Source organism: Pteropus vampyrus, unplaced genomic scaffold, assembly GCF_000151845.1.
Source record: "Pteropus vampyrus isolate Shadow unplaced genomic scaffold, Pvam_2.0 Scaffold335, whole genome shotgun sequence".
In the NCBI taxonomy this organism is placed as follows: domain Eukaryota; kingdom Metazoa; phylum Chordata; class Mammalia; order Chiroptera; family Pteropodidae; genus Pteropus; species Pteropus vampyrus.
Genome location: NW_011889116.1, coordinates 4,559,889 through 4,576,779, shown reverse-complemented (window position 1 = coordinate 4,576,779; position 16,891 = coordinate 4,559,889). Strand labels below are relative to the sequence as shown.

Here is a 16,891-nt window from a genome sequence, read left to right as displayed (position 1 = left end):
TGTGTGTGTGTGTGTGTGTGTGTGTGTGTGTGTGTATGCCATATATATACACCATATATATCCATATATATATGGAAACATAATAATGGTACATATTTCTTTCCAACACTCATTTTTCACTTAACAGTAAGACATGAGCATAGTCATATATTCATATTGAGAATGTGGATTTAAATGGCCATGTAACATTCTTTCATGTTGATGTTTCAATTTACTTAACTACTTCTATTTTATTGGATATTTAGATTGTTTTCAAGTTTTTATTTTCACTCTCAACGTTATGTTGGTGGGCAGTTTTCTGCACCATGGCCAAGAGTAAATATCATCATTAAACATATCTTAACCAGTTTGAAGGATATGTTTTAATTTATATTTCTTTGTTTACTAGAAAGATGGGACAATTTTTCAAGTTACTTATCCATTTGTATTTCTTCTGTCATGATTTAGCTATTCATGTCCTTATTCAAATCTACTCATGGAATATTCATCTTGTTTTGTGAGTATTTGATAGTAAGGTTATTAACCTAACCCTTTGTCATACTTAAGTTTGTAAGTATTTTCCCAGTTTGTAGTTTAAATTTGTGTCTGGTGGCATTTTGATGGTCAGAAGTATTACATTTTCATATATTGAGATTTTTTTCTTTATCACTGTCATTTTTTCCTTTTCTTTAATCCTTAGGAAGGCCTTCTTTATTTTGAGATAATATATATAATCATCTATATTTGATTCTATATCTTTTATAGTTTAAAAAATTTGAACTCTAGTCATCCTTGAACTTATTTTGGTATTTATTGTGACATAGGCATCTAAATGTATGTCTTTCCAAATAATTAACCTTGTATCTCAGCATCATTTTTCAATGTTCCATTCTTTCTCCCATTGATTTGAAAAGAACATCTTTATTAAAAATCAAATACACATCGGTGTTTGTGTGTGTGTGTGTGTGTGTGTGTGTCTTGTCTGTTAAACTGTTGGTCTATTTTTATATCTATCTAACATTTGATTCTGGCTTTATAACATTTTAATAAATGCAATACAAATTATCACTCATTATTCATCTTTTTCTAAACTTCCCTGTGGTCATTGCCTGTTTATTCTCTCAGTTGAAGCTTTAAATTTAACTCTCTATTCCTCAGAGTCCCAGATGTACTTTCTTCAGTTGGATTCTGTGAGACTTACCCTATACCGTCATAATTCATTCCTCTTTTTAAAACCTAGTTTGAGTGGATTTCTGTTCCTTAAGATTTTATCTCAGCCCTATTCTCTCTTCACTTCCTCCTTCCATGATCTTGTCTAAACATTTGACATCTGTCATCTTTAGAAAAAGATCCCCATCTATATCATTAAAAAAAGCTCACATTTTGCTATGCATTTGCTACGTATGATGGCATTGTTATTTAATTCTCTTTAAAACTCTACAAGATGGGTAATGGTATCACCTCCATTTTACAGATAAGGAAACCTAGGCTTAGAGAGGTTAATAACTTGTCTAAGGTCACACCACTGTGTACTAAAAGCCAGAAAAAATGACTGTGGAAAAGAAAAAGATCACAATATATTCAAGTTCTGTCCTAAAACACCTGCCATGCTATGCTATATAGCATTTAAAAGAAGGAAAATTAATATTAAATATTCTGTCCGCTCTAAAATTGAAAATTATAGCAACCATTGATACAGACCTATGTTTTGAGACTAAAACTGACACAAGAACCAGTATGTCATACTAAAGAGAGGCTATGATGGCAGAGTGCTTAAATACATTGCCTCAAATTGCTTGGCTCTGAATCCCAGATGCATTCAATGGATTAATGGTAGATGATATAATCCACGTATAGCACACTCCACAGCACCTGGCGCACGTTGATTCTAAGGTATGTGTCATTTTTTTTACATTTTAATATCTTTGAAACCAGTAGGCTTTTCACAACCAGTTTAATTGGCAGTATCTATCTTATAATTGGTGGCATCTTAGATTTGATGAAATAAGATATTAAGTGTTTAATAAATGTTTAGCCATTATATAAGATGACCACTCATCCATTCAGCAAATATTTATTCAGGGTGAACTATGTGCCAGGCACTGTCCTAGGGACTGGGACAGAGTAGTAAACAGCAAAAATTTCTGCTCTCATGAAGTTTACTTTCTAGTGGGAGACATACATGAAACACAGATTAAGTAAAATATATAGTGTGTCAGATGGTGATAGGTGATAAGTAAGAAGTGAAACAGAGTAAGGGGAATGGACAGTCGTGGACGCGGGGAGTGCTATTTTACATAGGGTGGTCAGAGAATGCTTCACTGACTGAGTGACATTTGAAAAGAGAACTGAATGGGATGAAAGGATGAGACATGAGAGCTGAGGGATGATCTTTCTAGGTAGAAAGCAGGGCAACTACAAGGGCCTTGAAGTGAAAGCACCCTTAGAGTCTTTGAGGAGTAGCTAGAGGGCCAGTATGACTAGAGTGGAATGAGTACAAGAGAACAGTAGATGAGGTAGGGAGGGGAGTACTGCAGATTAAGGCTGAAAACTTGAAGTATGTTGGTAAGGGTTCCTTGAAATCCTTTTAAAAAGGCTGTAGATCTGAGACTAGGAAATGCATATTGGGGCTCAGAACCACCTAGCAAAGATTGCTGAGTGTCATGGCTACATTGCACTTAAAGCCAGGGGATGGCTTGGATTAGGGATGGTATTAATTTAAGGAAAGTGAGGAGAGAGACAGTTCCATTTAGTCTCTTAAACACACTAATGCACAGTCAAAATGATTCGTGGTGCGGAACAGTTTGAGGGGAGAATGATAATGATACATGATCAGAATAACTAGATGAGGCTCCTCTCAAAAAAGTAACATTGAGGGCTTATGCATTACTGATGAGGTACAGCACAAACTGGCCTTGGTTTGATCTTTCAAAAAGTATGCTCACACAATGTCCATCTGTCCCTCAAGTGGGGTGGACAAAACTCATGTTATTTTAAGAATACTGAAGACCATTTTTAGGGTGACTATATACAGGATAGAAGAGTACAGAAGTAAGATTTCTGTAACCATTTAATGTAAAGCATACATTTTTTAAAAAATTGATTGTTCCTTTGAAACCAGGATGGACAGTGGTTAAGAGCATGGTCTTTGAAAACAGACAACTGGGCTCAAGTGTCTGTGTTGTCACTTACTCCCTGGGTGACTTTGGCTAAGTAACCAACTCAAGCCTCAGTTACTTTATCTGTAAACTGGAAATGATATTGCCCAACCTCAGAGTTGTGGTGAAGATTAAATGAAATAATGTGTGTAAAGTGCACAGCACTGTAACTGCTCAATAATAACTTCAGCTGCTTTTTCCTACTAAAAATGCATTGTATACACAAGATTTCTCCTGTTCATTACACATAGCTCTTGAAACAAAGGAACTCAAATTTACACCGTCATGAAAATACAGATAGTAAAAGTGAAAAGAAAACATTTCTTCAGAATTCTAAAGGAAATTCTACCATTCAGAGTATATACATTGAACTTAAAAAGATGAACCACCAAACTGACCTTTTGGATACATGGTAAACCTCATGGCAACATATAAAGAACCACTCTTTTTGCTATCAGTAATCTTAAAGTGCTTCTTAGAGGCCCTGTGAAGTGCAGGGTGGTGAAGCATATTCAGTCAACTAGCTGAGACACTAAAAATAGTTTTTTTTGAGAATCCTCTCATCAGTCCCACAAATGCAAGGTAAGGCCATCCCCCATCCCGTAATTAAAAGACATTAAATGTTTAACAATCAGAATATGAAACTCTATTACTCAGAAACTATAGAGACTCAATGTTTAATTCCTTCTGCCATCAAAATGTCCCTTATGTAAAATGGAGTGTGTTGTCATTTAATCCAATCATATAACATATGAACATTAGACTGTGTTGTAAGGAATTTGAAGGAATTTTCAGAAAATGGATAGGTCCTCCTCTGCCTGGCCAAATTGCTGAGGTACTTCTTGCTCAGAATGGCATGAACTTCAACAATGAGTATAGTTGATCAATGCTAGAAGTATATTTATTAAGAAGCTCTTACATTAGATTTGCATATTTTATTCACATTGTTGTGGGTTTTTTTTGAAATTTTCATGACCAGATAGGCCCCCATATTTGCAGTGTCTGAACTAAAGGTTTTAATGCCTTCTTAATGATGGCACAGGGTTAATTTGCAGACCTCTGGGATCATGTGACTCCTATTGACAATTCAAGAGACTAGAATTTGGAGAATATAGATTATACAAATCTAAGTTCTTAAGGCTGAGCACATAGGAAAAAATGAAGTTATCCATAATGATATGGATTGTGTGATCTTTATTATTTTTTAATCCAGATCTAAAAATTAAACATATCAGATTAAACAGGAGTACCACACTATGCTTTATTTTGCAAGTATTAATTAGTCCATTAAATTGATATATCCAAAACTTTGCTTAGCTGCAAGCATCTCAACAATTGTTTTTCTTCATGAGCTCAAAGTCCTACAGTCTGATCCACTATTGTTCTGACATAAAAATGAACTCAGCGGGCAAAGCTAATTGAACATTTAGTTCATAGAGTTGGGGCTTCCTGTATTTTCTTGGAGTTGAAGCAGTGGTTTTTTCTTGTTAGTATTAAACACACACTTGCTAATTATCTAAGATAAAGCCATGATACCTCATGAAGAACTAGTGATAGTAATCTCCTACCTAAAAGGAAGAATATGTTTAAATGAACCTATAAGTTTGAATGTATCTGAATTTCCAATTGATTTATTTAACAAGGTCACAAACTGATTTAATAATCTGGCTTCTAGACAATCATCTCAAAAATATATATTGAAATGAAGCCACTGTTCTTTATGGTGCCATCATTTTGACCAAATAACAAGCAATTGTTTTCACAGGAGGACATTTTAGAAGAAAAAATTCTTTACATACTTAGAAAATAGAAGAGGGCTTGAATCTACAAGATAGAACTAGAGAGTGCTAAGGGAGAGGTAATTGAGCAATCTGACTTTCTACTCGTTTGGAACATATGCTTTAAAGATACGCATATAGGTAAAACTGTTGATGAATTTTCTTTCTTTTTAACAAAATGTTCTCATTCCAGTTATAGGCAAAGAGTTCTGGCATCAGTTAAGGGCAACAATACAGTGGCGAGCATCTATATTGTGCTGAGAGGTAGATGGGGACTTGATCCTTGGATTTAATAACAAACTAGCTTCACTTAAGGTTTAAACTTAATTTTTTATTCCACAGAACACTTTTGAAGTGAAGGCAGATCTTTGGAAACTTTTGTTTTTAGTTACATAGAGATAAAATAGCTCAATAAAATAAACACCTGCTTTATGCTAATAACAGGTGAGCAAAGCAGCCATGTGGGCCCTAGGGAAATAAAACACTGTGCTTCCAGATCAAAATGCAATTCAACAGATATTGGGATGAATGGTCTCTAGTACCTTACTCCAAAAGCCAGAGCCACTAAATGTCTCTGCGGGATATAAATCTCTATAGAGGTCAACAAATTTACAGCATAATCCTAGTCCAATCTTGGTGAGGCAGCCATCTGACTGATGACACTTCAGGGCCCACTTGCTTCTAGAGTTAGCATTTGCTGCTTTCAGAAGAAAGAAATCAATACATTAAAAATATCAATTAGAACTTATTTACATAGGGAATGGGAGAGTGCAGGAGATGCACAAAATATAGAAGGTTTTTTTGTTGTTGTATTTTTTAATGGATTATATACGAGGATGAATTAACTTTCAAGTTAAGGCTCTAAGGGAAAAAAACATTCTAAATCATAACCCTAAAAAAACATAATCCACCTTATGTCAACACCTTAAAAAAAAAACTGAAGATCTTACATCATCCTTTAACATAAATATCATGTCTGAAATCATATATTCCAAACTTCAGAAGGAAAAAAAAATGCATCCTTGTTAAAATATAGTAGCCACTTAACAGTAATGAAGAAAACAGCCAGACTTTTGCTATTAAACACAATATCTTGAAACCATTTCTTTCTTTTTTTAACTAGCAGAAAAATACAGATTTAAGTAATCCTGATCAGGAGGTTGGGAAAGGAAGTCTTATCATGAGCCAAGTTTTATGTTTGCCTCCAATGAAAATGAATTCATTATTTTCTTGAATTTCTTTCCTGAAACAAGTTAAATTCTCTAACAGCTTTGATATTGCAAATAATGTCAAAAAAGTAGCAAAATACAAGTAACTGCAACATATAAAACTATACTTCAGTAGAAATGCTTTCATAATTGGATACAGAGGCTTAAAATTATTACTTACTAAAAAAACATATTCTAAGCCACAATTTTTCTTTTTCCATTACACTTTAACAAAGGAAAGAAAAATAGAAAAAAAAAGAGAAATTGGTCTTAATACATTTTTTCTTAAATAAGTGCTACTCATGCCCAAGTTAGCTAACAATTCACTGAGGTTAGTCTGCATATCTTATACAATCGATTGCACAACAATTTCTGGCTTTTAGCCAATGGAAATGTGATAGCGAAAAACAAAAGCACTAAATTTAATTGACTACACAGACTGATATCCAGTACGACTTTTTCTTCTTCCAATCATGTAAGAGATAAAAACAACAATTATAAGGAAGCCCAAGGCTACACCCACTGCAATAGGAATAAGAAAGTTGAGGTCAGAGTCCGCAGAACATTCTTCAGCTGTTAAAAAAGAACAGACAGAAAGCAAGAAAAGAAAATTAGTAAGGAATGCAATTAAGCAGAAACAAGCAAACAAGAAACGAGCATTTTGAAAGTGTACACGTTAGTCTTTTAGAGCATCACTCGATTTTCTTATTTCCTCTATATGCGCCCAAATATTTCTAAGCAACTGATCCTTTTATAGCTCTCATTATCTCTTCATCTCAAATCACATCAAATTCCTCAGTACAGAAAAGCAGAAGTTAAGGGAAGAACAGGAAAAGATCCAAAACGCAGAATTGTGCTTGCCTAATATGGGGAGATTTTATGTTTAATCGTGTAATGGCACTGGGGAAAAGAACTATCATCTACACTTAAGAGCACTGCATGTGTATTTCCCCACTATTTTTCTCCCTTGTGCAACTATCATTAAAATATAAATAAGAACTCTACTTGAGTAATAAAATTTAAGTTAAAAAGGACTTAGGATCAAGAAAATGTGGTATGATTTTTTTTTTCACACAGGCAATAGGTAATTATCGGGTTATATACAATTATTTTGAGCTGAGCAGTGGCCAGTAAGGGTAATAGCAGAATCTAGTACATTGCAGTCCATGCCACTGGACCACCAGGAAGGCAGTGTGTGCAGTGTATAATTTGAGCTCTGGATTCAGAACTGAGTTTGAATCTTGACTCCATCAGTTACTAGCTAAAGGACCTTGGTCAAGTTATTTAAACTGGGCTTCACTTTACTCATCTGTAAAAGGTATATATCTTATGATATATATACCTATATCATAAGATATTTGAGGATTAAATACAATTGTATTTCTAAAGCATCTGATACACATCAGGTGGTCCCTTCTGTTTTCCTCCCATGTTTGTGATCCCATCCATGGAGGTTTAGGTTTTGAAGTAGCAAATAGAGATCAAAATAGGAGTGTTTCAGTATATTATAATTGAAAAAGCCAATATTCAATACTTCAAAAAATACTTAGTAGTGGGGAGGTAGACGGATTAAAGGAGGTCAAATATGTGGTGACAGAAAGAAATCTAACTATGGGAGGTAAACACACAGTGTAAACATATATATGACTTACTGTTAAAATGTACAGCTGAAACTTACTGGATTTTGTTAACCAATGTCACCATTAAAAATAAATTAATTAATTTAAAAAAATACTTAAACAAAGTTGAGATCATGTGTTATTTATTGAAAGTAGTCAGTACTTGCAGCTCTAAGTGTCCCATTCTGATCTCATAATTTCAAGTTTAAACTAGTTTCACTATTTACTAGTGGTTTTGTTGCCCGCTAGATATGTAACCTTGGTGAAGTCACTTCCTTTTCTGTAAAATTTAGGGTTAGAGTAAATAATCTTTAAGGTCCTTTCCAGTATAAGTCTAATGCAATTAACAAAATGTGATTGATATTTGTTATGATTTACAATTAAGTAATAACTTGTATTTTTCCTCTAATTTTATCTTTTCCTCCTCTTGCAATTTTGACATTCATAAAAAAGAAAACCAGTTGCTAAGGTTCTGAGTACATGAATTTTCACAATTATGGTAGCCTTTGTTGAACAGATTTACTGTATTTTGCTGTAAGCCTTCGGAGACATAACTGGGTACCAAAATACTGTAATCAGTGAGTTACAGAAATTCTGAGCAAGCTAATATATACATAGAATAAATTACTAAAATAATCACTTCAATGTGAAAGTCTTCTCAAGTCTATTGATTAAGCTTTCTACTTATTTGTCTATACATTCGATATCTGTGCAGCATTTATAACAAGGAGTATGCTTCAATAGGGACTGATTATCTAGCTCATTTTAATGCCAACAGCTTCTCCCTACCCCTCCATCTATGCTCTGCTCCACAGGGGCCATCTTAAAGAAGCAAGAGCCTAGTTGCTGTGCTTCACTCCATCCCTTCTGAGATTGCTGTTAGCTTACATTTCATAAGTACCAATCTAATGACAACACTAAATAAATTTTAATGCTCTAGAGATCAACAAGATGAAGTAGAGAAACAACACAATCTGTCCTAATTAGTTCATAGAATATTTCTATCCTTCAATGCTAATTGGGTATCCAAAGAAGAGAATAATACAGGAAAAAAAGGCAAGTGGTTAAATATGCTTGAATCTTTTCAATCTCTATTGCTGAAAAAGGAACGATTTTTAAGAAACTTATTCTGAAGCTAGTTTAAGTCGTGTGGCGGTCTTTTGGATCTGTTATTTACTTAGGGGGAAAAAATCACAAGCCCAAGATATGACTTCATCCTTTACTTGAACTCAAAGAAATCAGCAAAAAATCACATAACCTAAAAAGTGCTGATAGTCCTGAGGACATTCGACTGAAAACCAAGTTTGAGCCTATCTGATAGGCATTTATGCCACATCAATATTTATTTAGTGAACTATATGCAAAGGCATTGTGATGAGTTTAAATCAGGATAGTTCTTATACATTGAAACATAACACTGGTAGTGAAATAATATTTAATTCCATTAAGAGACAGTTACATATTTTATTCATATAATGACTATGTTAATAATTTTAAGGTATCTTGGGTTAGGATCAAAATTTGGCCCAGGCTTCTTAAGATAGACGTAAGAACATTGTACACTGATGTTCTTTTTAACAAATTTGTCTTCAGGACCAGTAAGTATAACATTTTTTTTTTTATTTTAAGCTGATCAAAGAGAAGAGTTTTTACTAATAAAGATTTAACTCGAAATGTTGGGGCTGATTTAAGAATTAATTTCAACATCTCAATCTTAAGGAGCAAAGTGTTTCAAAACTAAGAGGCAAGGAAATCTTGTGATTTGCTTGTATTTTTATATAATCAATCAGATTGCAGGTTCTAAAATCGCTCATATCCAGCGTGATGGCACTTGAGACCAATAAAGTAAGCCAGCATCACTAGAATAAGTACTCCTGCCAAGGCTGTTCCCACCGCTATGGGTACAAGGAAGTTGTCAGCAGCCCTGCAATCTTGAACTAGATGTGGAGAAAGGGCAATTGAGTACAGAAACAGCGACAAAATTTCAAGTCTGTAAAGTTTAAGTTAAAATGACAGTACTTCCCAACACACATTTGTTTTGTACACCAAGGTAACAAGCCATTGGCAGTCATTACCAGCAAATGAGATGTTCCACAAAAGTAATTTTCCAAATAACCAAATCACACACTTTTAAGTACTCCCTAAAATGCAGTCATTCTGGATGAAGGATATATAAAATGATCACATACTTCCCAGGTTTCTTAAACAGAAGATAATGGATGAATATAATTAGCCTTTCCTTGATGATCAGGTGGTAAGCTTTCAGAGGCGAACTTTTATGATGTTGAAGCATAGTTCCAGGAACACTGCAGATTGTGAAGTATTAATGAAATGAACCAAATGAACAACTATAAAATGCAGACCTAAGAACTTAATGTATAGCAATCGGGTCATTTAGTAGTGGGAAAAGATATAAACTAGCCCTGACAGCACAATTGTTTGCCTCAAGATGTTCAGTCTAGTGTGAGAGTCAGGCGAGAAAATTGGTGGTTATCATTTCGAAATAGGCTATAATAGGGGCAGACAACACACAGTGTCATAGAAGTATTTCAGAGGCATACTCAACTCAACCTTGTTACACAAAACATATTTTGAAAAAACTGACACTGGAGCTGAGTTGTTAAGGATGAGTAGGAATTAATCATGCAGGTGATGGGGAAAGAGCATTCCAGGTATAGGGAACAGCACAGACAAAAATAAGGAGGGTAAGAAAATACGACACTTCAGGGGAAATGCAAGTAGGTTGGCATAGCTAGAACAATGGATCAGGAGGTACTCCTGGCTAGAAAAGCAGCAGATAAAGGTATTAGAACCAGCTCACAAAGGCATTGTATGCTCTAGGTAATTTGGCCTTATACTGATGGCCAAAAGTGCAGCAGGATTTTAAGCAGGATATTTGTTTCAGAAGTTATGGCAGATGGAAGACTGGTGATACTTAGGTAGGAGGTGTCTCTATTGCTAGAGTCCAGATATCCAAAATATGATCCTAAACTGGATTCACGAAGTGCAGATGCATAAGGGACAGACTAGAGATCTAATTAGAAGGCAGAATTGACCAAATGCATGTCAGGGTGTGGCAGGAGATAATTCGGTGTTTTCCAAGTCCACGCTTGAGTGATTATGTAGATGCTGATGCTATTCATCATGATAGGGAATATAGAAGAATATATGTATTTCACTTTTGTAGTTATTTTTTTGTGTGTGGGGGGGGTTAATTTGCGTGTGGAGTGGGGGAGGGTAGAGAGGGATATGTGGAAGAGGGGGACATTCAGTTTTAGATCTGCTGAGGTTAAGATACCTGCATCCCAATCAAGTGGTTGATGAACCTAAGTAGTAGTTCGAACAATGGACAAAGGTATTTCTCAGTGAGGGAGAGTAATAAAAAAAAAAAGGACCAGAGACAAAATCCTTGGGAACACCAATATTTGAGGGATAAAGGAGCAGGAAAAAGAAGTAGGCATGACAGGTAGAAAATGGTGCCACAGAAGCCAAAGGACAGGCTCAAGTAGAATGGGGAGAAGTGAAAATATTAGAGAAGTCCAAGAAATGCCAATTGGATCTAGCAATATGAAGGGTGGCGGCTATAAGTCAAACTTAAACTGCAGGTTTAGTAGTTAATGGAAGTGATCAGTAGAAGATAAAGAGCTTGGGATGGGGAACATACAATACTCCTCTCCTTTTCGAGAAGTTTAGAAGAGAGGACAATAGGAAGGTAGTTAGAAGTGGGACAGAGGATCAAGAAAGGATTATCTTCAGGTGGATGAGGGAACGAGCCCTTAGCATTTGACAGGTTGAAGATATTGAATGGTACATGGCCTCCTAGGAGGTAGGATAAATGGGATTCCAGAAGCACTGACCAGGAAAAGAAAACCTACTGAGACTGGAGAGGAGGAAGGAATGAAAGGTGCAGATGTAGATCCATTTGCAGAGTGGGAAGAAGGCTAGAATGTTGAATCATCACTTCTCACTATTTTCCATCTCTGTGCCTCTTAATGCCCTGATTCTTCTAGCTTGTAATCTATCAGGGATGGGTAAATCAGATAAAGCTTATTAGAATTCTATCGAAAATAAGAACGAACGAGACATAAGGCAATTCTGATTGTGCTTGCATTTAAGAAGTGTGCCAGACTAGCTTCTGGGGCAATAACTGGGAACAAGTTCATTGACTTTATGACATCAACTTTGGCTGCCAGTTCAATGATTGTTTTTACCTGCTTCTTGGTTCTGATAAAAATCCAGATAGCTGAGGTTGCCAGGTGTGACTTCTGAATATATGGTGTTAAGAGTACCCAGTTAGCTCCTCCCCCTCAATTTCCCAAATTACCACCCAGCACATAAACTATTAGGTGACATGTACCATAAAGTATCATGCATTGGATTTAATATAAGTTTGTTTTTTTAAAAAATCATTAGTAGATTAATTTCTTATTCTGGCAATGGATTCATAGTTCTCTTTCCCAAATTGGGTATTTAACCTAGTACTGAAACAATTTTCATAAATACTGCCAATAAAGCTTTCATGTAAGACAAATATTCCCAGAGTAGATTAAAAAGGCAATTCCACTAATACAAAGATCTTTCTAGATGCTGTCACTTACTTAAAATGCTCTTAATTAGCATGTGAAATATTAATTTATAGTAATTATTGATTTTATAAATTCAACCTTTAAGAATTCTTTAGGTAATGGAAAGCAATTTTGGTAAAACAGTAATTTTAATAAGATCACAAGCTAAAGAAAAGAAAATCTCATTCTCTAAGTCATTTTGATTTGATCTATTTGCCTAACGTACACTTGAGACTGTATTGAAAGCACTTCTGAGGAAAAAAAGAGTGTATTTGTGGAAGTTTAATAGTTGCAGAAGCAGTGAAGATTTTAAAGATAAAAAATTCATGGCCATTGAAATTTCAACGAAAAGTTTCATGTAGATTAAAAATACTGTTATCTTCAATTTTCTGTTTAGAAATCTTTGAAATAAAAATTTCAGTGTGACTTAGAAATCTGAGACACACGTTTATAACAAGATATAAAACAAAAACTCCTCTTAAAAACCAATTGAGTCAAATATCTCTTTGGAAAAATCAGTGTTAAGAATCACATTCTTATGTGACATCTTATTTATTATACACCTTTTAGATCTATCATCAAATTAAGTATAACACATAATCTTAAAAGATACTTGAGGCTACTCAGTATCACCCAAACATGTCTATACTATTTTCAAAAACAAGATATAGCAATTATTGATACAGAAAGTTAGCTACCAGGATAAAAAATAAGGAGGCAGATGGGAGAGAGATGAGCCTAAGCCAATTTAACATTACCTAAACAGAGATGAAATACTATAATCTTAAAAATATCCAAATCTTATAAGAATCCCTCCTAAAGAATATAAGAAATTTCAGATGGTATGTTTTATACTGTATGTAAATTTATGCTCTTAATACATAACAAGGCTCTTATCAGATTCCTACTAAAAATACTCAAATCTTCACTGAAATGGAAACTACCACTCAAAGAAATAGAGCAACAAGATTTTAAAGGCCTCAGCCCCCCCCAGTGAAGAAACTGAGACCCCAGAAGTTAAGCGGCTTGGACAAAGTCACATGGTAACTAGTAGCAGAAGTAGGAGCTGTGATGATTAACTGGCAGTCACATGGCTTAACTGGGTAATCCAGAGGAAAGTTACTAGCTAGGTTGCTAAAAATTTTTTGTGTGTGATATACTAAGGTTCAAGATTTTAGGGTATCTGAGAGAGATTGCATGTAATCCTATTTTGGTTCAGATCAATAGCTCAGATTGTATGACTGAAGTGTAGAGCTGCTATGTACAGATATTAAATATCAGCCTCAACTTAGGAGTTGAGAGAACTGCATAATGACCCTTTTACTAAGAAATGAATATTCTTGATCATTGGTTCACCAACTGGCTACCAGATTTATCTGGGGACTCTCTCTCTCTCTCTCTCTCTAGCTCAGATCTGCTAAATTATGTCTCCTAGGAATGGCACCTGGAATCTGAACTTGTACAACAAGCTTCCCAGGTGATTCTTATTCTGTAGCCAGCCCAGCATCAGTAGAAACCTATGTATGGGACCTCTCTTCCAATAGTAATAGTATAACAGAACATTTGGAAATAACTTAGTTCTACTTCTAAGCATTTGTAGAATTTTTCCTTTGGAAAGAAATTGCCATTATGTGGTATACAAAATCTTGACTTTAACCAATGGGAAAAAATGTGAGCAAATTTTATTAAGAAATAAAATAATTTTTATTGTTTGTTTTAGAAGCAATACGTTGAGCAAATGGACAAGCAAATATCTAAAGAGAAATACTATACATCAACTAGTGGTTTAAACATTTGAGAAAAAAGACATGAGAAGTATTTACACGGACCAGTCTCTTTATACGAATGCTAAAACATGAGTATTATCCAGAACCATACAGAGCGTTAGACCATCAAGGTGTAAACCCAGTAGAGCAAATTAAACTACAAAAGGTACAAAGAACATGTGGCTATAGGAAATAATAACATAAATAACCGTATATAAACTGGCCCATGTAAAATACAAAAATATTCAATGAAGTCAGATTTTCTAGAAAACAGTGCTAATTAGAGGTATTTTAATATGAATCAGGTATATAATCTAAACATAGAAACTTTTAAAAACATTAACAGCATTAAGCCAGCGCCACCCACTTGTGCTTCCAATTTTTATTATTTGAAAAAGCTGCTTTGTTTTGACTCATGAGAAATAACTGAGGCCTACATTCTTATAAGAGTTATCTAGTCTTCTAAGGTTAACAATCTTACACTAAGACACTATTTAAATAAAAAATAATTTAAAAAAATCAGATTTATATTTAGTTTTTAAAAAGTGCCTTAAGCTGACAATACAGCTCAATGTACAGCTGGTGAGGAATCTGATTCTGAGCCAGTAAGATTTTTCAGGCTACTCTAAACAGAGAGCAAATTTAAATGTGAGAAAACATTTTAGCATTCCAATATAACTCAAAAGATAGTTATAGACATACATGTTAACATGCAATTGCTTGTGTGTGCAACTGTGTGTCTGTCTGTGTGTGTAGCTAGACTACCAAATGAATTCAAGGTCAATAATATTTTGGAACCCAGATATCTCATTTTCTAGTGAATGCGGGGGGCGGGGGGACACATAATCTCCCACACCCAAAAACTCAGGAACCGTCAATGGCTGCATATTAACAATTTAAAAATATTTGTTCAGCCATTCCAATTAAAAAATCTCATAGAAAGAGCAAGAAATACTCCATGTGTTAACTATCAAATTGAAACTTTTTGCTTTCTTATATAAACATTAGGTGGTATACAGTAAATGGACAATTGGTGCATCTCCCCTGAGGACAAAACTGAACACAAAATACATGAATTAATCATGATTCTACCACAATGAATGATAATAATCTAGGTTTTGATTAGCACAAAACCATTTAAATGGGAAAGCTAAATTAGTAAATGTTGTAGCAATCAATGTAAGCTGGAAACAAACAAACAAACAAAAAACCAACTTTTTAATGGACTAAGAGAAGACCAAGACTTATGGGTTAGGTGCAGGTTACTTTTTAAGTGTAAGTGCACTTCTTTATCTAGGTTCTAGAACATACTGTCATTTCCTTAAGGAAAAGAAAAGACAGGAAAGGAATAAAACGTACTACTGCCACCAAGGATACTGGAAGGCTAGAGAGAAGTCTACATTAACTTTAGCACTGCATACATAAGCCAATTTATGGGTACAAAGAACTAATGCCCAAAACTGGCCTGCCTAGCCATTATCTCTAAAGCACATAGAAAATGGATTGAAATGCCCAGCTGGAATAGTTTTATATCTTGCAATTTAAAAGACTGAAATATCTAGTTCTTAAAAAAAATGATTAAACAATAAGTTTAACACTTATTCTAAAATGTTAAAAGCTTTTGTATCTTTTGTCATTATAGCCACATTAAACACAAATATATTCAAACAACATTAGGATACTGGCATATCTCTCATAGGTCAAATATGCAACAATGTCAAAGCAGCTAAGTTAACCTACAAACAAAATCACAGAAAAAAATACAAAAGGAACAAGTACAAATCCACTGTAGAATGTGTTGTCTCAATTCGACTACATGCAGGAAAAAAAAAAATCTTTTTAAAAACTGTTTTTCTTAAACTATTTCTAGTCAGAATATCTAAAGTGAAAACACAGAAATATTAACTCAAGACAAAATAGAACCTATAATCCAGGTGATTTTGCACATGACTTTTGCTGCAGAAATAACAGTTTTACATCCCTTGGTTGGGGAAACCACAATCATGTAATTAATTTGTAGTTTATAGTTTTGGGGTGTTTGTATTTAACTGTGAAATCCCCAATTCTAAGATCAGAACTACAACTAAATATACCTTAAATTGAACAGTACTGCATGTTGGAACTTGTACTTGCTTTAATATTTTGTAACAGAGATCACATATGGATTAGTGTTACAGAGTCTGATATCCCGCATAACTTTTTCTTCTGCCAATTAGGTAAGCAATCACTATAACGATAATCAAGCCTGAAAGACCAGCACCAACTATAATTGGTATTAGAATGGTGTCATCATCCAGCGAACACTCCTGAGCTGTTGGTGAGAAAAAGTGTGTAACAAATAATGAGTATAATCAAAAAAGAATGTCCAAAAGTAAAAGATGTTGATTCAAAAGTCAGAAATGCTTTTACAAGTTCAACTTTAAGTAATTAAGACAGATACATTTTAATGATAAAGCTAAAGAAAATTATGGATTGTTCTAGAATTAAAATCCTAAAACTTATTTGCCCTTTCATTCATGTAAGTGTGTACATATAGGTATTCATATATATGAATACAAATATACTCATATCTGTGAGTAAACACATACATGTGTAAATGTGTTTCATTTCTATTCCAAGTCCTTTCCAAAATAGGAGTATTACTTTATCCAAAATGAAGAGAGCTAATATAACCCATTTAACATAGCCAGATTAGGCTCTATGTGGTAGAGTGAATATCTTTTGGGAGACTGGGATCAGATCAGGAAGGTTTAATCATTAGGATTAGAATCGCCAGGCTGGCTCTGTAATCCTTTAGAACAGAGATCAGTAAACTATA

General features: G+C 34.4%; 1 protein-coding gene across 2 annotated transcripts in view; it reads right to left on the bottom strand.

Moving 5' to 3' along the window:
* Positions 1-9,049: 9,049 nt before the first annotated feature.
* LAMP2 (lysosomal associated membrane protein 2) overlaps positions 9,050-16,891 on the bottom strand; it is a 31,160-nt gene continuing 23,318 nt past the window's right edge. Inside the window, exon 9 of one of the 2 annotated variants that reach the window (XM_011378248.2) lies at positions 9,050-9,679. In XM_011378248.2, the coding sequence (XP_011376550.1) occupies positions 9,543-9,679 (137 nt within the window). In that variant the 3' untranslated portion in view covers positions 9,050-9,542. Of the gene's footprint in view, positions 9,680-13,987; positions 16,385-16,891 lie in introns of those variants that run through there. The other variant, XM_011378247.2, reaches the window with a different exon arrangement.